Source organism: Salmo salar, chromosome ssa09, assembly GCF_905237065.1.
Source record: "Salmo salar chromosome ssa09, Ssal_v3.1, whole genome shotgun sequence".
Lineage (NCBI taxonomy): Eukaryota > Metazoa > Chordata > Actinopteri > Salmoniformes > Salmonidae > Salmo > Salmo salar.
This window is the reverse complement of record NC_059450.1, coordinates 129201079-129227853: the sequence shown is the minus strand read 5'-3', so window position 1 is coordinate 129227853 and position 26775 is coordinate 129201079. Positions and strand designations below refer to the sequence as shown.

At 43.3% G+C, this 26775-nt stretch overlaps 1 protein-coding gene across 50 annotated transcripts in view; it reads left to right on the top strand.

Annotated features, from left to right (window-relative positions):
* LOC106612831 (elastin) overlaps positions 1–26775 on the top strand; it is an 84811-nt gene that overhangs the window by 35564 nt on the left and 22472 nt on the right. For 28 of the 50 annotated variants that reach the window (XM_045724580.1, XM_045724577.1, XM_045724576.1 and 25 more), the window contains exons 6-40: positions 9593–9721; positions 9923–10060; positions 12615–12656; positions 13039–13071; positions 14150–14194; positions 14390–14476; positions 14559–14606; positions 17810–17872; positions 18172–18282; positions 18613–18762; positions 19701–19748; positions 19858–19947; positions 20069–20125; positions 20358–20426; positions 20673–20708; positions 20801–20905; positions 21053–21088; positions 21486–21569; positions 21752–21787; positions 21932–22018; positions 22135–22170; positions 22286–22327; positions 24230–24262; positions 24452–24505; positions 24720–24752; positions 24875–24958; positions 25160–25198; positions 25292–25378; positions 25497–25532; positions 25623–25724; positions 25817–25912; positions 25995–26030; positions 26129–26242; positions 26347–26493; positions 26596–26667. In XM_045724580.1, coding sequence (XP_045580536.1) covers positions 9593–9721; positions 9923–10060; positions 12615–12656; positions 13039–13071; positions 14150–14194; positions 14390–14476; positions 14559–14606; positions 17810–17872; positions 18172–18282; positions 18613–18762; positions 19701–19748; positions 19858–19947; positions 20069–20125; positions 20358–20426; positions 20673–20708; positions 20801–20905; positions 21053–21088; positions 21486–21569; positions 21752–21787; positions 21932–22018; positions 22135–22170; positions 22286–22327; positions 24230–24262; positions 24452–24505; positions 24720–24752; positions 24875–24958; positions 25160–25198; positions 25292–25378; positions 25497–25532; positions 25623–25724; positions 25817–25912; positions 25995–26030; positions 26129–26242; positions 26347–26493; positions 26596–26667 — 2505 coding nt within the window. The remainder of the gene's footprint in view (positions 1–9592; positions 9722–9922; positions 10061–12614; positions 12657–13038; positions 13072–14149; positions 14195–14389; positions 14477–14558; positions 14607–17809; positions 17873–18171; positions 18283–18612; positions 18763–19700; positions 19749–19857; positions 19948–20068; positions 20126–20357; positions 20427–20672; positions 20709–20800; positions 20906–21052; positions 21089–21485; positions 21570–21751; positions 21788–21931; positions 22019–22134; positions 22171–22285; positions 22328–24229; positions 24263–24451; positions 24506–24719; positions 24753–24874; positions 24959–25159; positions 25199–25291; positions 25379–25496; positions 25533–25622; positions 25725–25816; positions 25913–25994; positions 26031–26128; positions 26243–26346; positions 26494–26595; positions 26668–26775) is intronic. The other 22 variants (XM_045724594.1, XM_045724593.1, XM_045724592.1 and 19 more) reach the window with 18 other exon arrangements.

Below are 26775 nucleotides of genomic sequence, written 5' to 3'. Positions count from 1 at the left end.
CTATAACATCACCCTATTATTTTGGAAAGCTGGTTACATTATGCAGCTCCCAACTCTACGTACTGTTACAAGCTTTAACACATAGGCCTAGTGGGCTTGTAGGAAATGTGGGTAGGTTTATTATCCTATACTCACTGTAAAGGATGCTTTGTGGGTGTCTTAGCTGATACAGTATCATGTTATGACTTGATTTGTTGTGTTATTGTGTAGTGTGTTGTTCATCACTGACAGGTGAGCTTTCTCTCTAAGTGTGATCCCTCAGGGTTTATCCCATGTGTTGATATGGCTGGCCTGTGAACATTGTGTTGTAATTAACAGGGAACTTCAAAAAATGCTTTTGAGGATGATATGATGAACCTGAACTCACGAGGTGTGTGTGTGTGTGTGTGTGTGTGTGTGTGTGTGTGTGTGTGTGTGTGTGTGTGTGTGTGTGTGTGTGTGTGTGTGTGTGTGTGTGTGTGTGTGTGTGTGTGTGTGTGTGTGTGTGTGTGTGTGAGAGATGCGCTGTGTCCGAATATCCATACTTGCGTTTTTAATAGTAGGCTTTTTGGTAATACAAAAATAGAAAGTTTTAAAGTATGTGCAATTTTGAAAATGTATTATGCTTTAAATGCCAGGATGTCATACTTACTTAGGCTGCACACTATTGAGGAAGATAATCGTCTTTTCACACCCACTTGTGTTTGACAGAATAGGGGACGCACTCCACAAAAATAAATGACTGGCAGGGAACAGGCGCAGTATGGACGATAAGTATGTTGATATTTATTGGTTACTGCATATGTTTTTACTAAACATTATGCTGTAAATATTAGTATGTAGTATGATTGATTAGTACACAGTATGTCGTTTTAGTAAGTAGAAGGCAAGGCAGAGTTTGGACATAGCTACAGTGTGTGTTCGAGACCTGTTTAATGCTAGTATCATTTCTCAACACTGACTTGTCAAGAAGGGATTCAGCGGGCAGGCAGTGAAATGCATATGTGGACCATCTGGGTGATGTTATGTGCATATCCAGCTTTACATACCATGGTCACTGGCTCCACTGTTTTTCTCTCCCTGCATGTTTTGACAATTGCTCTCCTCAGACATAATAAATCATAGACAGAAATGAGCAGGTATTTGTGTTTAAAGTGTGTGTGTGTGTGTGTGTGTGTGTGTGTGTGTGTGTGTGTGTGTGTGTGTGTGTGTGTGTGTGTGTGTGTGTGTGTGGCGTGTGCGTGTGTGTGTGCCTGCGTGCCTGCGTGTGTGGGAGCAGATACATGTGTTGGTCGGAATGAGAGATGGGTCTGGGGATATACTTCTGACCTATTGTAGGGCTCAGAGCTGGCACAGCAACTGTGATATTCCTTTGGACCAGGATGAAAAAGTATCAGGATATTAGCATGTCAGAATCTCTTTCTCTCTCTCGTACAGAGCCTTAAGAAAGACTGTTGAGAGCTAATAGAAATGGAGAGCAGGAGGCTGTGTGGTCTGTTTGAAAAAGAAAAGAGCAACGGGTGACATACTGTATGAATTGAGGCATAAACAATTATGTCATTCATCGCAAACTCAATGAGTGGATATGTCATGACTCGTGACTCACGCTGCTCTGTATGAATGAGAACGATAATCAAGTGTGATAACTTCTTTACATCAAGGCATGTGATTAGACAGATGTTGTCATGGTGAGATGGAGGATGGAGGTTCGTTGGGAGGGTTAGTTAGAAGAAGACGGCTCTGACGTTGTCACTGGGCATGTAAGTGCATATGTAAGCATATACTGTGTGTGTGTGCATGTGCGTGTGGTGTGAGTGGACGTCGCTAGGCAGGACTCGGCTAGGTTAGGCTTGGCCCGGTGGCTTCGCTGTAATCCACATAAGTCCAATGGATCGTTTTACAACGGCCTGTAAATTGGAGCCATTCGAAAGAGCTGCTCGCCCCCACAGAGTGTGTGTGTATGTGTAAATGTGTGTCTTGGTGTATTTGGGTGTGTATTAGCTAGATTGTGCAAAAACGTGCATCGATGCCAGGCTCTGCACAGAGTATCCATCAACCACAGGACAAACAAATCTGAACCCGGACCAATTCTTATAACGACCAAATGAAAATAATGATCCTCAACAACGTTGGAAAATCAGGAAATTGGCTAGGCGGGCCCAAAAAATGCCTCCAATTTCTCCAGCATTTATTCCACTCGTTTGGGCCTGGACACTGGCCCGAAGGCATCGACACAAACTGAATGAGAGCTGCCCAAGAGCCCTGGGCCTGAAACCACCACCACCCGACCTGTTTGTAGAAGCCGAAACTCCCTAACAGTTCAGTACTTGGGGTCCTCTGGCATGGGACCTCTCTCTGACAATGACTCCATGGAAAGGAAGGAGAAAACAAAGGGCTCATCGCCGACTCAGAGCCTGGCTTTTTGTCACCGACCAGGGGAGTGTGTGTGTGTGTGTGTGTGTGTGTGTGTGTGTGTGTGTGTGTGTGTGTGTGTGTGTGTGTGTGTGTGTGTGTGTGTGTGTGTGTGTGTGTGTGTGTGTGTGTGCATGCAAGTGTGTGTGTTTAATTAGTCCAGCATGCGTCTTAAATCCACTCTGCATAGCTGCTTCATGACTGACGGCTTGGAAAACCGGGAAGTGACAAGGAGCAGGGGAAGTCACCAGAGGGAGAGAAAGGGGGATGAAGGAGGAGAGAAGAGAGATGAAGGGGGGAGCTATGGCGTGCTCCACTCACGCGATCTGGAATCACCGCTAGTACCTAACGTCACTCCTCCTTGTTCTGATCCAACATCATCGTGCGCTACTAACACAAGAATGCACCATACCCAGATGAGCCACTATATCATCCTACATCATGATCATTTGATTACTGATACCATCGGCTGTAATGACAGTGAAAGACATCTATTATGATGTGTACTGGGCCTATAAAGTGGAGGCTGGGGGCTGGAGTCCAACTGTCAGTCACAGCTAACCACAGACTCTCCAAGGACATGAGAGCGGATTGTAGCTTTAATGATATAGACATCCACAGGATTTCAGACTCACGCCTTATCAGAACATCAGAGGACAATCTCAGACTATCTCACTGGCAGTGTCATTATCAGTGTTGGTATTAGATCATGCCTGACTGTATGCCTGGTTATCCTACCGTATCATCTGTCCACATCCTTCCACATTCTCTATCTAACCTATTACGACTGGGCAGCTCAATATTCTCAAACAGACACAAACCCAGGGCTGGGAAAGTAGAAACCTATAGTGTCCTGTATGCTAGCTCCGTTAGGCTCCACACTAATAATCTCTGGCTGCAGTCTCACACTTATCATTTTTCGGAGGTAATTCTACTCCACTGGAGAGAGAGGAAGAGGGCCCAGAGATGTCCTGGCTCTGAAGCTCCTATCCCAGGTCTCGCTCTCACCACCCCACCTGCTGTCAGTTACTGTGGAACCTTGCCATGGAATTCTCCACTCTCTTAAATTAAACCCCTCACCAGCCCCAGCTGGTTCCTGAGAGAAAAAAGAGAGAGGGGGGGGAAGAGTAGACAGGAGGGAAGAGACAGGGAGAGAGAGAGAGGGGGGGAGTAGACAGGAGGGAAGAGACAAGGAGAGAGAGAGAAGACAGGCTGAAAGATAGAGTGTGGGTAGAGTGGATCCATCTTTCTTTTGGCTCCCTCTGCCTGCTCCTTTTAACTCAACAAGCCTGATGTGCAGAGCCACTGTGACCTGACCTCACCAGACCAGACTAGACGATGGGGAGAGAGAAGGGGAAGGGAGGAGATGGAGAGAGAGAGATCTTAGAAATCTCGATTATTGGATTGCCTCACGTAAATTGTACGGTTGCAAGAAAAAGTATTTAAGCCCTTTGGAATTACCTGGATTTCTGCATAAATTGGTCAGAAAATTGTATCTTATCTAAGTCACATCAGTAGACAAACACAGTCTGCTTAAACTAATAACACACAAACAATTATATGTTTTCATGTCTTTATTGAACACACTGTGTAAACATCCACAGTACAAAAAGTATGTGAACTCTTGGATTTATTAACTGGTTAACCCTCCTTTGGCAGCAATAGTCTCAACCAAACGTTTTTTGTAGTTGCGGATCAGACCTGCACAACGGTCAAGAGGAATTTTGGACCATTCCTCTTTACAAAACTGTTTCAGTTCAGCAATATTCATGGGATGTCTGGTGTGAACCACTCTCTTGAGGTCATGCCACAGCATCTCAATCGGGTTGAGGTCAGGACTCTGACTGGGACACTCCAGAAGGCGTATTTTCTTCTGTTGAAGCCATTTTGTTGTTGATTTACATTGATTTGTGTTTTGGGTCGTTGTCCTGTTGCATCACCCAACTTCTGTTGAGCTTCAATTCACGGACAGATAGCCTTACATTCTCCTGCAAAATGTCTTGATAAACTTGGGAATTCATTTTTCCGTCAATGATAGCAAGCTGTCCAGGCCCTGAGGCAGCAAAGCAGCTCCAAACCATGATGCTCCCTCCACCATACTTTACAGTTGAGATTAGGTTTTTACGTTGGTGTGCTGTGCCTTTTTTTCTCCACACATAGTGTTGTGTGTTCCTTCCAAACAACTCAACTTTAGTTTCATCTGTCCACAGAATATTTTGCCAGTAGTGCTGTGGAACATCTAGCTGCTCTTTTGCGAACTTCAGACGTGCAGCAATGGGTTTTTTTGGACAGCAGTGGCGTCTTCCATGGTGTCCTCCCATGAACACCATTCTTGTTTAGTGTTTTACGTATCGTAGACTCGTCAGCAGAGATGTTAGCATGTTCCAGAGATTTCTGTAAGTCTTAAGCTAACACTCTAGGATTCTTCTTAACCTCATTGAGCATTCTGCGCTGTGCTCTTGCAATCATCTTTGCAGGACGGCCACTCCTAGGGAGAGTAGCAACAGTGCTGAATTTTCTCAATTTATAGACAGTTTGTCTTACCGTGGACTGATGAACATCAAGGCTTTTAGAGATACTTGTGTAACCCTTTCCAGCTTTATGCAAATCAACAATTCTTAATCTTAGGTCTTCTGCAATCTCTTTTGTTTGTGGCATGGTTCACATCAGGCAATGCTTATTGTGAATAGCAAACTCACATTTTGAGAGTGTTTTTTATAGGGCAGGACAGCTCTAACCAACATCTCCAATCTCGTCTCATTGATTGGACTCCAGGTTAGTTGACTCCTGACTCCAATTAGCTTTTGGAGAAGTCATTAGCCTAGGGGTTCACATACTTTTTCCAACCTACACTGTAAATGTTTAAATTATGTATTCAATATAGACAAGAAAAATACAATAATTTGTGTGTTATTAGTTTAAGCACACTGTGTTTGCCTGTTGTTGTGACTCGGATCAAATTTTATGACCAATTTATGCAGAAATCCAGGTAATTCCAAAGAGCTCACATATTTTTCTTGCCACTGTATGTGGTAACAGAGAGGAGAGAATAGGAGGGCGTATTTGAGACACTATTGAAACCAGACCCACTGTTCTCCGTTACATGAGCTCTTCTCTTTTATCTGTACTGTAGCTACAGTGTCAGGGCTTTCAGAAGGATCTGACCAATACGCAGCGTGATCGTAGTTCCACATATTTTAATAAATCGTGAAACTAATGCAATAAACAATAAACTTGAAATACAAAAACAAGAAAGCCATGACGCAGAGCAGGCATACACTACTCACAAAATGAATCACCCACAAAACACCAGTGGGACAAACATCAACTTAAATATGGCCTCCAATTAGAGACAACGACAACCGGCTGTCTCTAATTGGAGGTCATGCCAAACAAAAACTAACCTAGAAATACAAAACAAGAAACTAAACATAGAAATACAAAAATGGACAAACACCCCCTGTCACGCCCTGATCTACTCTACCAAAGAAAATAACAACTTACTATGGTCAGGACGTGACATACAGACTCAGACCGAGAACATACACGATGACCTGAAGGCACCCGTTTGTTTTGCCAGTTTGTCTGGCCAGCTCCAGTCCAATGTTGATGTAGTATGTGATAGGAACATTGGTCCAATATGTCATTCATCACATTTTAATTTATGAAGAAAGTATGCTGTGCCCAATACACTAATTTGCTTCAAGAAAAACACCATATTCCACCTCACCAGGTACACATACTGTACAACTGACTGCACAGCTGCAACAACAAGAGATCCCTTCTGAATGGAAATTCTCTGCTAAACACGCTAACACTTTAAACCTATCTTGACACACCACACGTAGTGCCGTTTCAAACAGAGGGAAAGTGTGATGCATTAAACTGCATTATTATCAGTCACCTTATAATTTCCTGGCTCTGCAGCTCTCTCTCTCTCTCTCTCTCTCTCTCTCTCTCTCTCTCTCTCCTGTACAGGATTCTCTATCCTCTCTGTCTTGTATTTAAAGTCGTTGACCTTTTCACGGCTTCTCTCTGTCACGGGTCCGCTGCCAATTTGGTTTCCATTAGCCCTATGGTGTCTCTGCTGGGGCTCGCATGTCTCACATAGACAGACGGCCATTTTGGCTTACGTACACCATAATGACCTGTCAGTAATCTGCAAATTGAATGTCTAAACATCAACTAAGAAACAGTGTGTTTCACAGCTAGTCGAGGTCACGCCGACGGAGTTTCCATGTGTGTGGTTCATTACAACAAACAAACGTGGGTCTTGCAGTACACTCGCTTCCAACAAGTTAATGTGTGAGCTAAGACAGACATGTTTGTGTGAACTGACATACTGTAATAATAGGCCTCAGACAAAGGCCTGCTTCTTGGAGCTGACAGCTCTGAGTAAATATGACTAAAACAAAGGGCTTTTGTACTGAGCTCTTATGTGTTTCGGTGATACAATCTGTGGAAGGTTGCCAATCAGCAAGGGTCCGGACGGAGCATGTTGCTGTGTTCTCTTACCCTTAAAGAGAAAGAGACATGACTTTGTAGGCATTACGGTTACTGTAGCTTCCCTTTCAGCTGTTTTATAGAAGTGAGATCCAGTGATGTTGGAGCCAAAGAAAATGGAGTCCTGTGGTGACTGGGACGGCCTTGCTGTCTCTACTGTCTTTGAACCTGGTGTGAGAGTCTGCCCACTCCCTCTCTTTCGTATTCTCTTTCTCCTTGCCTTTCTCTCTCTCTTTCTCTCTCTCTCTCTTTCTCTCTCTCACTCACACACGCACACACATACGTTCCCTCTCAGGAAGAGTTGGTGGTGTCTGCCTTTCGTCTCCTGGTCTGCGATCAGAGGGTTCAGAGCAGCGTAGCAGGTGGCGGTCAACCCTGAGTGCTGAGCATGTCTCACACAGCCAAAAGAGAAAGAGCGAGGCCGTATGTGTGTCTCTCTCTCACACACGTACACACACACACACACACACACACACACACACACACACACACACACACACACACACACACACACACACACACACACACACACACACACACACCTCAGACCCGTGCTCCTCTCCCAAACAGAGAGCTGCCAGTGAAACATTCCAACCCTGTGCTGGTCTTTTGTCTCCTCTGAAAGTTAGGAAAAACCAACAGCTTTGAGATAGACTGGCTCTCCAACCCCAGGCCAAGGGAGTGTACTTTACCATTTAGACTAATGTACGACCCTGTCTTGCCTCTTCCTCAACCTTGTGCTGCCTCCTCCTCATCACCTCCTCATTTCAAAGAATGTCTGTTGGTTGAGCAATGGAATGAGAAGAAGGTTTGAAGGAGGTGAATTAGTCCGAGGCTATTTAGCTTAGCGTCTGTCTCGCCTCTTCCTCCTCCTCATCACTTCCACGCTTCTAAGAAGCCTGTCAGCTGTCGGTTGGACAACGGGAGGTGGAGGAGGGTGAGGAGGAGGTCTGGAGGAGGTAGGATTAGCAGAAGGACATCTAGCTTAGTGTGGTGGGGATGTCAATGCCTTGGCAGGACGTTGCCCATGATTGTTTTGACTAGAGGATGAAACCCCACACCTCTGTCTTGTTCTTTCGCTCTCTCCCCTTGCATTCCTCCACTCCTCTCTCCCCTCTTTCCTCTGCTTTCTGCAGACAGCTGGGCCATCTTCATAATCATCTCCCTCCTCTCTTTCCTCTTTCCTCTCTCCTCCCTCGTTCTCAGACGCCTCACAGTTGGCTATTCTTCTCACCCCCTTGTCACAGCCTACAACACCTCAAACCAAGACCAAACCAAGATCTCTTCTGGTCTAGTCTGGGTCTTTCACAGAAGTAATTTCATTTTAGCCTTTGATAGATTAAGATTAAATGATTTTATATAATTCCCCAACCATACAGCTTTACAGCCACACAGCTTTACAGGGATGTTCAGTATTTACATTGCAGGCCTGTATTGGGTCGTAGTCCACTCCATGGGTGCATGCTTACACCTCATGCCGGTTCTCTCCACTTCATCAACCCAGTGCACTACGACCCCTGTAAAACATAGTGGCCCAGCTACTGCTAATAGACTGTAAGAATCTTACTAACACTCCCAGTGACTTACTCAGTCCCCTACAGGACCCCTCTGGGCTGGAGGAGGTCATGGAGTAGGTCGTGTTTACTGAGTAGTCATCTCAACACCCAAAACTTACGTGTGCTCTGGTCAGCTAGCTCCTCAATTTAACATTTTATTTGTTAACTCTGTCACAAGAGACTAACTGAGCAGAATAATGTACCTACTATCTACAGCGAGACTGCACTGCCTCCTTCCCAGGGCCAGAGACTGGGGCGACTGTTACCATATTCAATGCTGTTTAGGTCATGTTTTATCACCCCCAAAAGTTAAGTTCACGACAGTAGGAGTGTCCATTAACTGAATTATTCTTACAGCTATTTTGTCAATGTCAGGGGTGGCTGGCTCCGTGTGTCTTCCTTAGTTATCTTGTCATGTGGAGGATGAGGTTTTTTGAGGGTCTAAGGCACTGCAATTCAGTGCTAGAGATGTCACTATAGATCCTGGTTCGCTTCCAGGCTGTATCACAACCAGCCGTGATTGGGAGTCCCATAGGGCGGCGCACAATTGGCCCAGCGTCGTCCGGATTTGGCCTGGGTAGGCCGTCATTGTAAATAAGAATTTGTTCTTAACTGACTTGCCTAGTTAAATAAAATAAACATCTTACTGTCTGTAATTGAATGAATTGCAATGTGAGGGTTTAGCCACAGGTCAATGTCTGATTAAGGATTGTGAAATATTTAAAGGTGGCGAAAAGACAGAGCATTTCTCGCTGCCTGAGTTTCCCCCTCTTCCCCCTTCTTCTCCCCCGCCTCCCCCTCCTGCTGTTTTGTCAGCAATAAGAAACCCAAGCTGGAATATGACTTAATTTATGTATGATTACCATGTGGAAGAATACTTTTTTCTCCCCATAGAGACTGTTGCTGTGTGCCAAAATCCTGTTGCCACTACAGAATAATTGTTCCTCTCAGCCTCTGACTCCTTCTAGTGGTCACAATCTGACATTACCACCACCAGCACTTCTGCAGACCTACTACAGTATATATACAACCAAGTCAAATCTCTATCTTCTATCCACAACCTATGCACTTCATGTGGATCTGAAATTATGTTGTTCACTAACCCTGCCTCATACTCTCCCTTCCTCCCTCTCCTCTCTGAGGTTATGGAAACCTTGGTGCTGGTGGTGTTGGGGGCGGTGGTCTTGGTGGTGGAGGATATGGAGCTGGTCCTGGAGCCACCGGTCTAGGAACAGGAAGCTTTGGAGGAGGAGGATACGCTAAGCCTGGAGGTGCAGTAGCACAGTGTGACTTCAAGTTCTTGGATCACCAGTAGTACTGACCCTATGTCTTAGTGCTGTTCAAGCTAATATTATGCTAAATGACCACTTGGGCTACCCATCACTCTTGGCCATATTAGAGCGCTTCACAAAATGAGACACTGAGAGTGTTAAAGGGTTGGATTAATAACCCCCCACCGTCACTCTCCTCAGCTGGTTATGGAGGAGGCTCGCCGTATGGAGGCTCGACTTATGGAGGAGGTGGTGCTGGGGGCTTCTTCCCTGGAGGTGGTCTGGGACAGAAGGCAGGACCCAAACCAGGCTATGGGGCAGGAGCTGGACTACAACCAGGTACTGTACAGACAGAATAGATTCTCAAAGCCATGTTTCTCTACTGTACTTCTGTGGACCAGCATTGGTCTACGTCAGGTATTCCCAAACGCAATGCTGTCGGGGGTACGCCAAATAAAAATGTGATTCACATTTTTCTTCACATTTTCAAACAGTACATTTAAATTTTCCAACGGGGCTATACATTTGCGTGAGGTTTTTTTCTCGCCTGAATAGACTTGTTTCACTGCCAAAAACAAAATTAAACCATCTAGTTAGTGTTCACTGAAATAACAACACAATGTCAAATACAGGTAGCCTAGTCAAATAATTAACATCCAATCACATTAACCGTTATTCTCTCGCGGGAAATCTTCACTCTTCGCACACATTTAGAAATGAAACATGACAATTTGAAAAATAAGCCACAGGACTTTTTTGAGCGAGAATAAAGACGACTTTCGAGTAGTAAGACACGTATAAAAGTAACAGATACCATTAATAAAAAGGGGCTAGAAGCGTCTTATATGGTGAGCTACCGAGTGGCTAGGACAGGCAAGCTCCATACTATTGTGGAGGACTTAATTCTTCCTGCTGCTGCAGATATGGCTGGGACAATGCTGGGGGAAAAGGCCAAAAAAACTATACAGACAATGCCTTCATCAAACAACACTGTTTCACGACGCAATCAGTGACATGGCAGGAGATGTTTTGAAACAATTACTGCTTCGCATACAAGCCAGTGAATTCTATACGTTACAGCTGGATGAGTCAACAGACGTGTCGGGCCTGGCACAGCTCCTGGTATATATACATTACGCTTATGGGAGGTCAATTAAGGAAGACATCCTCTTCTGCAAACCATTGGAAACCAGGACAACAGGAGAGGATATTTTTAAAGTACTGGGCAGCTTTGTGACATCAAATGGACTTTGGTGGTCAAGATGTGTTGGTATCAGTACTCATGGCGCAAAAGCCGTGACAGGGAGACATAGTGGAGTGGTAACGCATGTGCAAGCAGTTGCTCCTGACGCCACTTGGGTAAACTGCAGCATCCACCGAGAGGCTCTTGCTGCCAAGGGAATGCCTGACAGCTTGAAATACATTTTGGACACTACAGTGAAAATAGTTAACTTTGTTAAAGCAAGGCCCCTGAATTCTCGTGTATTTTCTACATTATCCAATGATATGGGCAGCGACCATGTAACGCTTTTACAACAGACAGAAGTGTGCTGGTTATCAAGGGCAAAGCATTGACACCTTTTTTTTAATTGAGAGAAGAGCTTAAAGTTTTCTTTACTGACCATCATTTTCACTTGTCTGACCGCTTGCATGATGACAAGTTTCTCACACGATTGGCCTATCTGGGTGATGTTTTTTCTCGCCTGAATGATCTGAATCTAAGTTTACAGGGACTCTCCACAACTATATTCAATGTGCTGAACAAAATTGAGGCTATGATTAAGAAGTTGGAGCTCTTTTCTGTCTGCATTAACAAGGACAACACACAGGTCTTTCCATCATTGTATGATTTTTTGTGTGCAAAGCTTACGGACAATGTCAAATGTGATATAGCGAAGCACCTGAGTGAGCTGGGTGCGCAATTACGCAAGTACTTTCCCCAAACGGACGACACAAACAACTGAATTCGTTATCCCTTTCATGCCCTGCCTCCAGTCCACTTACCAATATCTGAACAAGAGAGCCTCATCAAAATTGCAACAAGCAGTTCTGTGAAAATTGTATTTAATCAAAAGCCACTGCCAGATTTCTGGATAGGGCTGCGCTCAGAGTTTCTTGCCTTGGCAAATCGTGCTGTTAAGACACTGATGACCTTTGCAACCACGTACCTATGTGAGAGTGGATTCTCGGCCCTCACTAGCAAGAAAACTAAATACAGGCACAGTGTCATAAACTTCGTCGTCTGAAGAGGAGAAATCATCGGACCAATATGCAGCGGGTATATTGCTCATCTTCGTCTTTATTGAAGGCAAACACACTTAAACAAAAATAACAACGATAACAGTCCAGTAAGGTGCACAGACTAAACCGGAAACAACCACCCACAAACACAAGTGAAAACAAACACACTTAAATATGGCCTCCAATTAGAGACAACGACAACCAGCTGCCTCTAATTGGAGGTCATTGAAAAAACACAACATAGAAATAGAAAACTAGAAAAACCACATAGAAATAGAAAACATAGAACATAAACCAAAACCTTGAAACACACTAAACAAACACCCCCTGCCACGCCCTGACCAAACTACAATAACAAATAACCCCTTATACTAGTCAGGACGTTATTTGTTATTGTAGTTTGGTCAGGGCGTGGCAGAGGGTGTATGCAGCTGGAGGTTGAATGCTTGAAGGGGTACTGGACTATAACAAGTTTGGGAACCACTGGTCTCCGTGATAGTATTGCAATTTACATGTACATTTTAGTAATTTAGCAGATGCTCTTATCCAGAGCGACTTGCAAATAGTGCATTCATCTTAAGATAGCTAGGTGACATGTTTTTCAATATACATTTAGAAATATGTCAGAGCTATAAATCTTTGTTTCTTTCAGGCTATGGTGCAGGTGGACTACCCGGGGGTGGACTACAGCCAGGTACAGTACACACTACACAAGACAGGACAGATCCTTAGAGCTTTGTTTCTCAACCCTCATTCTGTGGGCAATCCATGCAGCAGTCCATGTGATCGATACTATAACTTACCATTCCTCACGTTTTCAAGTCGTAGTTTTAACCAAAGCTGTACTCCAAAGAGGAGAACCATGGCTTACCAGTCCCTGGTGCCAACATGTTTGAGAAACACAGGCCCTAGACTAGAGGGTTGTGTGAGTAGAGTCTGTATCAAAGAACACTTTATTGCCATTCAATAATGTTGCTATGGACTTCTCTGTGTTTTGGAAAGCTATAAAACAACCAAATACACATATATCACATCAAACTATAATCCAACCATATTGTTTCTGTGTTTCTCTACAGGCTATGGCGGTGGTGGATTACAGCCAGGTCTAGGTGAGTGGCATGGGTGGGCCATGTTTGCACCCAAGGTCCCATGACCTATTGAAATCCTACAGTCGCAGCGGTCATTTTAGAACTAGTGAGCTACTTTCTATATATACTGTACCTTCTGTATCTCTTGTTCACTGGAGCTGCAGGAAAGGGTCCCAAACCACCCAAACGAGGTTAGATTATATTCCCAATAGACTAGAGACATAAGAAAGCAGAGGTTATCTGATCTTAAAAGCACTCACTAACTGTAAAAACCTTAAATAACACATACGTTTGTGTGCTCACATGCTATGAGAAAATGTTTCACATCAATTGCATCCAAACTTTTGACATGATTTATAAGTTGGCGTAGTCTAGATAGTTTAAGCAACAATATTGCCTGAACTACATTGTTTTAGAGTATGTGTGTACATGTTCAATGAAGGGTATCATGGCTTAACATTATGGAAAAGAGCCTGCGCTTAAATATTGGTTGGCAGTCGACAAGGCCCTCAGTCACAGGCCGATACAGCTCTTGTGCAATGCTCCTCAACCCTATCTTGACTCTTTTCATGGTATTCCAACAAAATAATCCCATTTCATCCAAACCCCTTTCAGATAGAACAGAACAGCAGCATTCCTCTCCATTCTTTCTGTTGCCAGCCTTCCCTTGTTTCTCTGAATCTCCTCATTCGTTCACCACATACTAAAGGCACTGCGTAATGTCTGTTCCTTAGAGAGAGGGATTGGTGGATTTTAAGATAGAAAGAGAAGGTTAAATAAATAAATGAAAACTTTTCATCTGACTGCCAAGCCCCCAAGAGCCAGAGCTGACAGCTCATTTCCTGCGTAGGGAATAACCAAAGAGCCAAAGAAATAAAGCATTTGATGAGGCAAGATGAATGCCATGCATTATTGTGTTCGGTGTCCCAAATGGCACCCTATTCCCAACATACACTTTATACAGATTAGAGTACCATAGAACCTCTGCCTCTCAAAACAACTCTGGATAAAGATTAGCATTGTCCACATTATTTGATCACTGTGGTGTTAATGATGATGATGATGATGATGATGATGATGATGATGATGACAAACTCAGGGGGACCTGGAGGCGCAGGAGCAGGAGCTGCAGTGCCTGCCGGAGGTAAGACACACACACACAAAGCTCAAATCATGCCATCCAGTCCTACTTTTTTATCTTGACAATATTCAATGTTTTATCATTATCCTCTAGATGTTTAATGTACCTATGCTGATTCACAATAGTGACTGGGGACTCACTGGTATATGAGTAGTTGTAACTACAGTATGTAATGTCTCTCCCATATGTCTCTTTCAGCACCTGTTATTCCTCAGACTGGACTACCTGGAGGTGGGCTGGGACCTGGTGCCGGAAAAGGAAAGGCTCCAAAAGGAGGAGTGCCAGGTGAGCGTGGGTTTATGTGTACAATATCTGATGAAGGCCATTCGATCCAGTATAAAATAATTGATTTTATTGATCTTTGCAGGTGTGGGGGTGCCTGGACTTTACCAAGGTGGCCAGGTGCCAGGACAAGGTGTGTCTCTTCTATTCTTCTGAAAGTCCACAGAACAAACCCACATGAATCACAATATATATCAAACAGAGTGTTTCACCATATCCTCCCCTCTGGGGCTAAATATAGATTGATGTAACTGCTACCTGAGCCTGATGAGCCATATATTAAATACATTTAATGAGCCCAAGCACCAAAAAGCCCATAGATGTAGCTAGCTACAGTGCATTCGGAAAGATTTTAGACCCCTTGACTTTTTCTACATTTTGTTACGTTACAGCCTTATTCTAACATTGACTAGGAAAAACATTTATTTAATCAATCTACACACAATACCCCATAATGACAAAGTGAAAACAAGATTTTTTAAATGTTATTTACCTTATTTACATAAGTATTCAGACCCTTTTGCTATGAGATTCAAAATTGAGCTCAGGTGCATCCTGTTTCCATTGATCATCCTTGAGATGTTTCTACAACTTGATTGGAGTCCACCTGTGGTAAATTCAATTGATTGGACATGATTTGGAATGGCACACACCTGTCTATATAACATCCAACAGTTGACAGTGCATGTCAGAGCAAAAACCAAGCCATGAGGTCGAAGGAATTGTCCGTAGAGCTCCGAGACAGGATTGTATCAAGGCACAGATCTGGGGAAGAGGACCAAAAAAATCCTGCAGCATTGAAGGTCCCCAAGAACACAGGGGCCTCCGTCATTCTTAAATGGAAGAAGTTTGGAACCACCAAGACTCTTCCTAGAGCTGGCCGCCCGGCCAAACTGAGCAATCATGGGAGAAGGGCCTTGGTCAGGGAGGTGACCAATAAGCCGATTGTCCCTCTGACAGAGTTCTTCAGTGGAGATGGGAGAACCTTCATGAAGGATAACCATCTCTGCAGCACTCCACCAATCAGGCATTTATAGTAGAGTGGCCAGACGGAAGCCACTCCACGGTAAAAGGCACCTGACAGCCTGCTTGGAGTTTGCCAAAAGGCACCTAAAGAACTCTCAGACCATGAGAAACAAGATTCTCTGGTTGGATGAAACCAAGAACTCTTTGGCCTGAATGCGAAGTTTCATTTCTGGAGGAAACCTGGCACCATCCCTACGGTGAAGCATGGTGGTGGCAGCATCATGCTGTGGGGATGTTTTTCAGTGGCAGGGACTGGGAGACTAGTCAGGATCGGGGGAAAGATGAACGGAGCAAAGTACAGAGAGATCCTTGATGAAAACCTGCTGCAGAGCGCTCAGGACCTAAGACTGGGGCGAAGGTTCACCTTCCAACAGGACAACGGCCCTAATCACACAGCCAAGACAACGCAGGAGTGGCTTCGGGACAAGTCTCTGAATGTACTTGAGTGGCCCAGCCAGGGCCCGGACTTGAACCCGATCGAACATCTCTGGAGAGACCTGAAAATAGCTGTGCAGTGATGCTCCCCATTCAACCTGACAGCGCTTGAGAGGGTGGAATGGGAGGAACTCCCCAAATACAGGTGTGCCAAGCTTGTAGCGTCATACCCAAGAAGACTCATGGCTGTAATTGCTGCCAAAGGTACTTTAACAAAGTACTGAGTAAAGGGTCTGAACAATTATGTAAATGTGATATTTCTGTTTGTTTTTTTATTTCTAAAAACCTGTTTTTGCTTTGTCATTATGGGGTATTGGGTGTCGATTGATGAATTAAAAAACAATTTAATACATTTTAGAATAAGGCTGGGGGGGGGGGGGGGAGTGAAGGGGTGTGAATACTTTCCGAATGCACTGTATATGCTCTCTTGAGTAAATAAATGAAACTAGCTCCAGTAGACTAATCTTGTTTAGTGTGAACTGTATTACTGTACTGTATTGTATTACATAAACCATGATAAAGCAGAAGAGAACATATGATTCTGGTGCAGCACACGTAGCCTACAAAGTTACAAGAATAGGCTAGAGAATTTGATTTTAACTTTGAAATATAATAGGGCCTATTTGTATAATTAGTATTTCCCTTAATGTTATTAGCCTCCCTCCACTTTCTCTGTTGTTGCTTCATTCCTTCCTCATTTTCAACAGTTAATTAAATAAGTTTTGTTTTCCTTATCTTCGTCATTCTAATGACATCCTTGAATAATATAGGACTAGAATTAGATGCAGAAGGCTTTCAATTCGCTTCACGAAGATTGAATGGTTATGGGTCTGAATAAGTAATTGCTAAAGCCTACCGCCATCGCGCATTCGCTCTTCTTTCAAACTACCCATGAGTTCTATTGGCTGCTGTACTTAACATTCAGCAAAAAAGAGCTTGTGTCCCTCTTCGAATAGTCTAGTGGTATAAAAAATGTTTTTTAATTATGTCCAACAAGCTATTGTAGTCTAGCTTATCCTGCATGGGACTCCAAGAGCTAAGGAGCGTTTTTTAAGGAGAGAGGCCAGCGGAGCAAAGCTGCGTGCGTATTGCGCAAGAGATGGAGGATATAAATTAGAAGCTTATTATGCACAACCCATCATTAATTAGCTAAATATAAGGCTAATACTGCATTGAATTTATTACCTGAAAGAGGTAGGCTAGGACATCTTTATATAGGGCTATATATCAATCTAGAACAGGATAGTTTATTTTGGATGCGCTTTGAATGGAGTTGATAGCGAGAGAGAGAGAGAGAGAGAGAGTGCGAGCGAGTGCTCGCATCTGCCCTGATTTAAAGCAACGATATTCAAGTGATATTCTGTTTTAAAATTGTGCATCTGCAACTAAAATAATAATAATAATCTTTACAAATAAAAAACAAGGTGATCCCTGAAAGCCAGATGGAGATGCGTAAGTTAGATGCCATTTGGTATTTATATTACTGTAGCATAGGCTATGCTGCACCAAATGTAGGCCTACCTGTCACAAGAAAAAAAGTTACCATGATGAGATGATAAGTAGGTCTACATGCATTGTGAACTGCGCTCCATACTGAGATGAGCTGTCTGTCCCCACCCTAAGTGTTGATTCATCATGCAGAGGCTGCAGGGAAGCCATATTTAGACATCGCATATCATTTAACGCCATTTCACGCCATGCTGTTCATATAAATTATTTATTATAATTTACCAGTTTCTCGCAGTTATTTATCCCGGGAAAAGGGAGTGGTTTTGGGCGGTAAATCTCGGTAAATCTCGGTAACCGAGTTCCCGCCATTCAACCATAATCCATTCACTAGCTAATTCTCTGATCCCCTCCTCTTCATGTCTGCAGGGTTTGGTGGTCGCGGAGTGCTGCCCGGTGTGGCCACTGGGAACGGACTCAATCCCAAATCATGTAACATTTGATTGGGATACCTGTAGCATGCATCTACAGATCACATTGTTTTCATGTCTATTCTGTCTATTCTGTCTATTCTGTCTATTCTGTCTATTCTGTCTGTCTGTCTGTCTGTCTGTCTGTCTGTCTGTCTGTCTGTCTGTCTGTCTGTCTGTCTGTCTGTCTGTCTGTCTGTCTGTCTGTCTGTCTGTCTGTCTGTCTGTCTGTCTGTCTGTCTGTCTGTCTGTCTGTCTGTCTGTCTGTCTGTCTGTCTGTCTGTCTGTCTGTGTTTGCCTGATATGATTTGTCCTCTACAGTGGCAGGTGGAGGACAACAGGGACCAGGAGGCTCAGGTCGTGTTGGTTACGGAGGACCAATGCAGCCAGGAGTATTCCATGGATACCCACTCAAAACACCCAAAACACAAGGTATGTCATCGGACAATTTAATGACTGCTAATGATATATTTCCTACTATCAATTCACAGGTAAAATGTTGATAATGAAGCTACATTTTCCAGTCTTTGCATTGACATCTTGGAATCTATAGAAATGGACACATAGCTAGTGTTAAAACAAGTGTATTGTCATTTGGCGTGTGCAGTTAAACATGAGGTGGCAATCCTCCATTAGTTACTTAAAAACAACTATGACTATTGTCCTTAAACGTCATTCATCCCAGTGTTTAATGGATGTTAAATGTCAGATGTTTGCAGTCACTCTAAATGAAGTTGACACACTGTTGACCGTGCGTTGCAGTTCCTTTCCCTCCAGTGCACAGAGTGTCTTATCCCCATCACCCCCATTATGGCCACATGCACAGCCCCATGCACGGCCACGGTCACATGAACGGCCACGTGCACGGGCAGTTCTATGGCTACCCCCCTCCTAGGCATCAGGTCATGTATGGTGGGTTTATCATTGTGAATTGGCTGCTGAGAATCGTTCTCTTTTTGAGGCCCAGGTCCTGGCTTTGGGACAAGGGTGTTTTCTTTCCTCTTCAAAACGGAGTTGTTGCCCTTTTCACCATGTGTTGTTGCAGTCACATCATCACGTTCTAGGAAGACCTCAAAATCAGAACGATACATCTACCACCTTCTCCTCTAAGACGCTTCGAGAATCTGAAAAGTGCAATACCTCCGAACCTTAACCCACTAAAACTGTGATTGCTCCTGTCATGTATTGTATGTAAGTTAGCTGCTTCACACCCCATTCCCTGTAAGGGACTACCACTTCAATCAATGTCAGTTAATATTATGTGTGTTAAGACAACATGGTCTTAGTTAGCTATTTACTGTATGCGGTCCCTCACAGGGAAGAGTGTCACGCAGCCAAAAGCATATAGTAGGTTAGAGCTCTCCTTCGGCCTCCTCACAGATCTGTAGTCACTCAGGGGCAATAGTAAGATCTGGGTGGACTGACAAATCCTCCTTGTCTGTTCCGTAGCTTCGTTTTCAGAATGTTTCTCGATGTTTGTAGCAGGCTAGGTCATATCTCTGAATCAAATCAACACCGGTTTGATGAGAAACAAATGTAGCTGTGTTTACACACGCAAAAACCCAAACTGCTTCAGCTATGACCTACTGGGCTCAAATCTTAACAATAATGTAGAACTACTAACCCTCTACATTAGATGTATTAACGTTTACTGGTGAATTGAATAGAGTGTAATTGTGTGGTTTTATGTATTTGGATGGATCTGGAATGAATAAATCAGCAATAAATCAATAACTTAAAACAAAGACCGTTCAAAAACATTGAAGTAGTAATTGATTTTCTGACAGTGTGCTAGTGGATATTCAAAACCTTTACTCTATTCCGTTTATTTGCCACCATGGTTTCCACAGGTGGCTATGGAGCGAAAGCTGGAGGAGCTGGAGGCAAACTTCCATTTGGTACAGAACGTTTTTCATATGTAAATGTTTTAAGTGTTATGGATGTGTAATTGTATGTGTGTAGTACAAGCAGTACGGTACAGTAGATGGTTCTCTCCACTTGTTTCAGGATACGGAGGCTTTGGTGGTGGTGGTGGAGCAGGCCTTCCTGGGGGAAAAGGAGGTCCTGGATCCAAGCCTGGATACCCCATTGGAACTGGTAGGGATTTGGAGAACACTTACATAAATATATGTGAAAATATATTTTAAAAGCTCTCTATTACTTAAATGAGTTGGAAATGAGACCTGTAACTCTGTCTATGTTCCCCCACTCTCTGCAGGTGTGGGGACAGGAGGTCTTAACCCGGCCCAGGCTCAAGCTAAAGCTGCTAAGTATGGTAATGATCGCTATCACAGGGCTACTGAAATGTCTTTACTTCAACTATTAACTCTTGAGGTGTTTACTCTCTCTTTCTCTTTCTCTCTTTCTCTCTTTCTCTCTTTCTCTCTCTCTCTCTCTCTCTCTCTCTCTCTCTCTCTCTCTCTCTCTCTCTCTCTCTCTCTCTCTCTCTCTCTCTCTCTCTCTCTCTCTCTCTCTCTCTCTCTCTCTCTCTTCACCCACCCCCCTAGGTGCTGGTTTGGGTGGTGTGCCTGGTTTGGGTGGAGCCTACCCTGGAGCAGGAGGAGCTTACCCTGGAGGTGAGAGAGAGAGAAAGAGTGTGTGAGAAAGAGATCTCTGACCTACTACTGTACCTGACAGTGTACAGTACCACCAAACAAAACTACTAGACAGGACAGCTACAGTTACTGCAGGACAGCATCATTACTACCAATAGATATTCAGAGGATACAAATTAAACATATAGCTTTTTCACTCTTTTTGTGGTCTATACTGACAGAGTATATCTAAAGATTTTCAGAGTAATGCCTTTTTTTATGTTTCAGGATATAATCCTGCTGCAGCCAAAGCTGCTAAATATGGTAAGAAACATCACTCAGAACAGCAACATCAGAGTTTTAGATAGTAAGACAAGACTGAATGTGAATCGTTTTCTTGTGACCTTCCACCATAGGAGTCCCAGGAGGTGCAGGGGGCGTCCCAGGTCTTGGATCAGTAGCAGGAGGAGCAGGAGGAGTACCTGGAGGTGTACCTGGAGGGGTACCCGGAGGAGCTGGAGGTACATATGAAAGTAACTGTACAACTTAAAAATCTGATAGACCTCTTACAGTGAGTTTAGTTAGTTCAGAATTCTGCCACATTTTTTTGTGATTACAGTTTGACTATAAAAATGTGGGTTTCTAATGTATAAACTTTTGCATTTCAGGATATAACCCTGCTGCGGCCAAAGCTGCTAAATATGGTATGAAAAATCTCTCAAAACAGAGGTGGTACATATTTTTGTTCACCTTTAAAGGTGCAAACAGCAGTTGCTACATTCATTTTTATTAATTAATTAATGATACTGTATATACCCACATATTCTTGAAGAATATAACGTATAGATGCCTCCTTAGTTTAGCTGAACTGTCATACCATCAGAATCCAAAATAAACATGTTTTACTCCTTTGTTTGTAAACCTTTTTATTGTAAACAAATACTGCATAGCCTCAAAACAGTGTTAAAACTATAATGTTGATATCATGGATGGTCAGTCTTGCATCTGTAGCGCTGTCTATAAATTTGAGATTGCTTTGTTATTGTTTGAACTGCAGATCATCCCTTTAACTAACTGTTCTTGTCTTATCTTGCCACACAGGAGTTCCAGGAGGTGCAGGAGCAGGCCTAGGAGCTGGAGGACTTGGTGGAGTACCAGGAGGGGGGGGTGTACCTGGGACTGGAGGTGAGCCTAAAAGTATACCACACATTTATCACTAATCTCATCTCAGTGGTGCTGCTCTTTACTGTGTAGATGAAGGACTTTAATCAGGTATGATATTGTAAACTAGATGGTTATATTTGGCAAACATTTTTAATCATCTTTAGACTATAACAATCACGAGTGATTGACTTTTTGCATTTTAGGATATAATCCCGCGGCGGCCAAAGCAGCTAAATATGGTAAATAATCACTCAAAACAGCAACATCAGAATTGGTACATTGATTGAATTCATACTGTTAACTCATTTAGTTCCACTGTTAACTATCTGAATTTAGACATCTTCTTCTGAAATCCAATGGTTTTCTTGTGTCTCTCTACACAGGACTCCCAGGAGGAGGTGCAGGCGGCCTTCCAGGTGCTGGATCAGTTGCAGGAGGAGTAGGAGGAGTACCAGGAGCTGGGGCTGGAGGTACAGTAAGGAGCACCATTGGGGTGCAGGATGTCATGTAGTTTGACTCTACTGTATATCTACTGTAATGGCTTGGCGGAATTTCCTTTTTAATGAATTAACATTTTACATTTCAGGATATAATCCTGCTGCGGCCAAAGCCGCTAAATATGGTAAGAAACATCACCCGTAACAGCAACATCAGAGTTGGTACATTGGTTTTAGCTCATGCTGAAATGTCTGTCCACTTTTAACCAACCCTTGTTTTCATGTCACCCTCCCCCACAGGAGTTCCAGGAGCAGCAGGTGCAGGGTTAGGAGGAGCTGGAGGTAGGCTAAACACCTCTGTATGGAGGAAAATACTACATACCCCTACTACAGTATGTTTGCCTAGCTATAGCTTAAACTAAAGTACAGTCATGTCCAAAATTATTGGCACCCTTGATAAAGATGAGCAAAAAAGACTGAATAAATAATACAATTATTGACCTATGTTCTCAAAACAATGGGGAAATTCTATTATTTTATATTAATACAATTGCTCAGAGTGTTCTTGCGAGTGTCAGGTGTGTGCGTACTGGTAGCGAAGTCAGGTGCAGGAGAGCTGACATTTGTGAACAGGCGCACACTTTATTTAGGCAAAAGTGCAAAACGCGCAAAACAGTCACAAGAATTATGTTTAACAATAAACATCTTCGCGAAAACAACACGGAAAAACAAGCCAGTATGGCCCGTCAACAATACACACGTAACACAAACAATCTTACACAAAGACATGATGGGGAACAGAGGAAGAAATACATGTAGATTGATTGGGGAATGAAAACCAGGTGTGCAGGGAACAAGACAAAACAAATGGATACATGAAAAATGGAGCGGCGATGGCTAGAAAGCTGGTGACGTCGACCGCCGAACGTCGCCCGAACAAGGAGAGGAGCCGACTTCGGCGGAAGTCGTGACAGCGAGGATAACGACACTGAGCCTTTGTCTAAAATATTTTATGAGATTGGACATTGGGAGGGATCTTAGACCATTCCTCCTTACAGAATCTTTCCAAATCATTGTTATCCTTCATTTGCGCCTATGGACTGCCCTCTTCAATTCAAACTACAGGTTTTCGATGGGGTTCAAGTCCGGAGACTGAGATGGCCATGGCAAAATGATGATTTTGGGGTCAATTAACCATTTCTTTGTTGATGTTGATGTCTGTTTAGGATTATTGTCTTGATGGAAGATCCACTTTACGGCCAAGCTTAAGGTCCGTTTTTCGATGCCAAGCCCACCACTGGTGTGCATGGCCAAAGAGTTCTGTTTTCATGTCATATGACTATAGCACTACCTGGAGTTTGATAAACAGCATTGGCACTTGGATTGGAACCAGTGCTATGGTCAGATGACATGAGCATAGAGCTCTTTGGCCACGCACACCACTGGTGAGTTTAGCATTGAAAACAGAAGCATATGCAGAAAAGTACCGCATACCTACTGTAAAATAGGATGGTGGATCTTTGGCTATCTTTGGCTAGACAATAACCCAAAGCACTAATCAAAATCCACAAAGAAATTGATAATTTACCACAAAACCAGCATTTTGCAATAGCCATCTCAGTCTCCGGATTCGAACTCCATTGAATACCTGTGGTTTAAATTGAAGAGTGCAGTCCATAACCGCTGACAAAGGACATTAAGGTTCTGGAAAGGTTCTGTTTGGAGGAATAGTCTAAGATCCCTCCCAACACGTTCTCCAATCTCATAAAACTCTGTGTCTTTATCCTCAAAAGGAGAGGGTGCTAGAGTATTGAAAACAGGTGTGCCAATAATTTTTTATCTAGCTATATTTCTCTGAGCAATTGTCAATTGTATTAATATCAATATAATACCACAATTTTTCGGGCGCATACAATATACCACAGTATATTGTATTATTTATTTAATAGTATTTTTTGCTCATCTTTATCAAGGGTGCCAACAATTATGTACCCCACTGTACATTATCCCAGCTACTGGGCTCTGCATAAAGCTGTTATGAAGGTGATGTGCCTTGCTCAAGCAGACCCCAACCTGAGAGTTGGTAACCAGTGCATTTTGCCTGTAGACATCCTTGTACATGCATTATAATTCTGTATTGTCTTGACTCCTATCAAGTGCACTAACCTGGATTGGCACTGCAGCTTTAAACTCAATCTAGCAGATTACTTTAACACCATCACCATTTTTATCATCTCTGAACAGGCTATGGAGTGGGAGCCAGGCCTCCCTATTACGGTGAGGATAACTAACCAAAACATCCCAAAGCTGCCCAGGCCACCGCCTTTACAATGCTGTTAACACACCATCACTGAAGGGCTTCGTTCTTTGGCTTAGCTAGCTCCAACTCACACCAGTCTTTTTTAATAATAGAAATGATCATACTGTATAGTGTAATATACTGTATGGATGTTACCCTCCCTATAGGTGTTCCAGGGAGTACTGGATTTGGGGGAGCAGGGGCTTTTCCAGGGGCTGGAGGTACCTTGTCTAATTATTGCACTATAGTATCTCACGCTTGTAGCAGTTTCATGAATTCATTCATAGCATAAACTACTGCTTGAAGAACCTCTGAAATTCATGGTAAGACAAATGTTCATGATCAAGTTCATTTGAATCATTAGAAATGCAGTTGTATTTTGCTATTCAAGCCAGGAAGGATGATGTAAGATAATTTAATTATTTTTTATTTTAGGATACAACCCTGCCACCAAAGCTGCTAAATATGGTAATTTTGTTTAAAAAAATTTTTAAACAATTTCCGGCAATTTTTAAACAATTTCCGGCTCATTCAGTGTTGGTACATTGCTTAATTTATGCTAATATTTTTATTGTGACCCTCCACCATAGGAGTACCAGGAGGTGCAGGAGCAGGCCTAGGAGCTGGAGGACTTGGAGGAGCAGGAGGAGGGGTACCAGGGGCTGGGGCTGGAGGTATCTCATCATGGTCTAAGGCTTATAACAATTTAATGAATCGATAGTAGAAACCAGTGCTTGGCAACAGGATTATCTAAAGTGATATTTATATCTCATGATCGTATTACATTTCAGGATATGGGGCTGGAAATGCAGTTTTGTTATATTATCCAAGTCAGGAGTGATGTTTTGAATTATTGTCATTGTTTTGTATTTCAGGATACAATCCTGCTGCCGCTGCCAAAGCTGCTAAATATGGTAAGAAAATCACTCTATCAGGCCAGACTCATTCAGTGTTGATACAATAGTTGAATTTGAAATCCAATGTTCGTTTTTTTTCCTCGACCATAGGGGTCCCAGGAGGTGCAGGGGCAGGCCTAGGAGCTGGAGGTCTTGGAGGAACAGGAGGGGTACCAGCAGGAGGAGCTGGGGCTGGAGGTAAGTCATGATACTTCTCCAATCCATTCACACTGTTTTGTATGCTACTGCATTATGTGGCTTGGAAACTGTGACTTTGAAAAAAAAATGTTTTATCTATTAATTAATTTATTTGTAGGGTATAATCCTGCTGCTGCCAAAGCTGCGACATATGGTAAGAAGAAAAGTGAAAAGTCTACTGTATCTTTTCAATTGTTAAGTTAGCCATGACTTAACAACAAAATCTTGATGTTTTCTACCTCAGGAGTCCCCGGAGGTGCAGGAGCAGGCCTAGGAGCTGGAGGAGCAGGAGGAGTACCTGGGGCTTTAGGATATAATCCCGCTGCAGCAAAAGCTGCTAAATATGGTAATAGTACTCAAAACAACAACACTAGTCTCATTCAGTGTTGGTTTATGGTATACATGACTTTTAAATACAATATTTTTTCTCTACAACAGGAGTTCCAGGAGGTGTAGGAGCAGGCCTAGGAGCTGGAGGACTTGGAGGAGCAGGAGGAGGAGGATATGGAGGAGCAGGAGGGGCTGGGGCTGGAGGTACCTAATCATAGTTAATGGGTTATAACTATTAATATCAAGTCTGATATCTTTAATTTATTAACTCAAATGTATTCACCAGGATATAATCCTGCTGCAGCCAAAGCTGCTAAATATGGTAAGAAACGTCACTCAGAACTGCAACATCAACGTTGGTGCATTGGTTGAATTTATGGTAAACATTTGGTCCGTTATTGCTTTCTGCATCCACCATAGGAGTTCCAGGAGGTGCAGGAGCAGGCCTAGGAGCTGGAGGAGTACCAGGAGGAGGAGGGGGGGTACCTGGGGCTGGAGGATATAATCCCGCTGCAGCCAAAGCTGCTAAATATGGTAAGAAACGTCACTCAAAACAGCAACATCAGAGTTGGTACATTGGTTGAATTCATGCTGACATTTTGGGTTTTAAATCAGATAATTTCCATGTGAACACACAGGAGTTCAAGGAGGTGTAGGAACAGGCCTAGGAGCAGGAGGACTTGGAGGAGCAGGAGGAATACAGGGAGGAGTACCTGGAGGAGGAGCAGGGGTTGTCCCTGGGGCTGGAGGATATAATCCTGCTGCAGCCAAAGCTGCTAAATACGGTAAGAAACATGTACATCAGTTGAATTCATAATGACATTTCTGTCAATGTTTTACAGTACTACCGTGTGTCTTCTCATGACGTGCCCTCTCCTGTGTTGTAGGTCAGGGGGCTGCTGGTGGGCCAGGGGGTGGATATGGTGGTGTGCCTGCTGGAGGATATCCCAGGCCTGGGAGTACGTATACCAAAGGAAGGGTCTGGGGGAGGAGTGGAAGTAAAGGCAGTGTTCACACATACAATATGTATTTGTTCCTATGTACAATACAATATGTAGTTTGTAAAC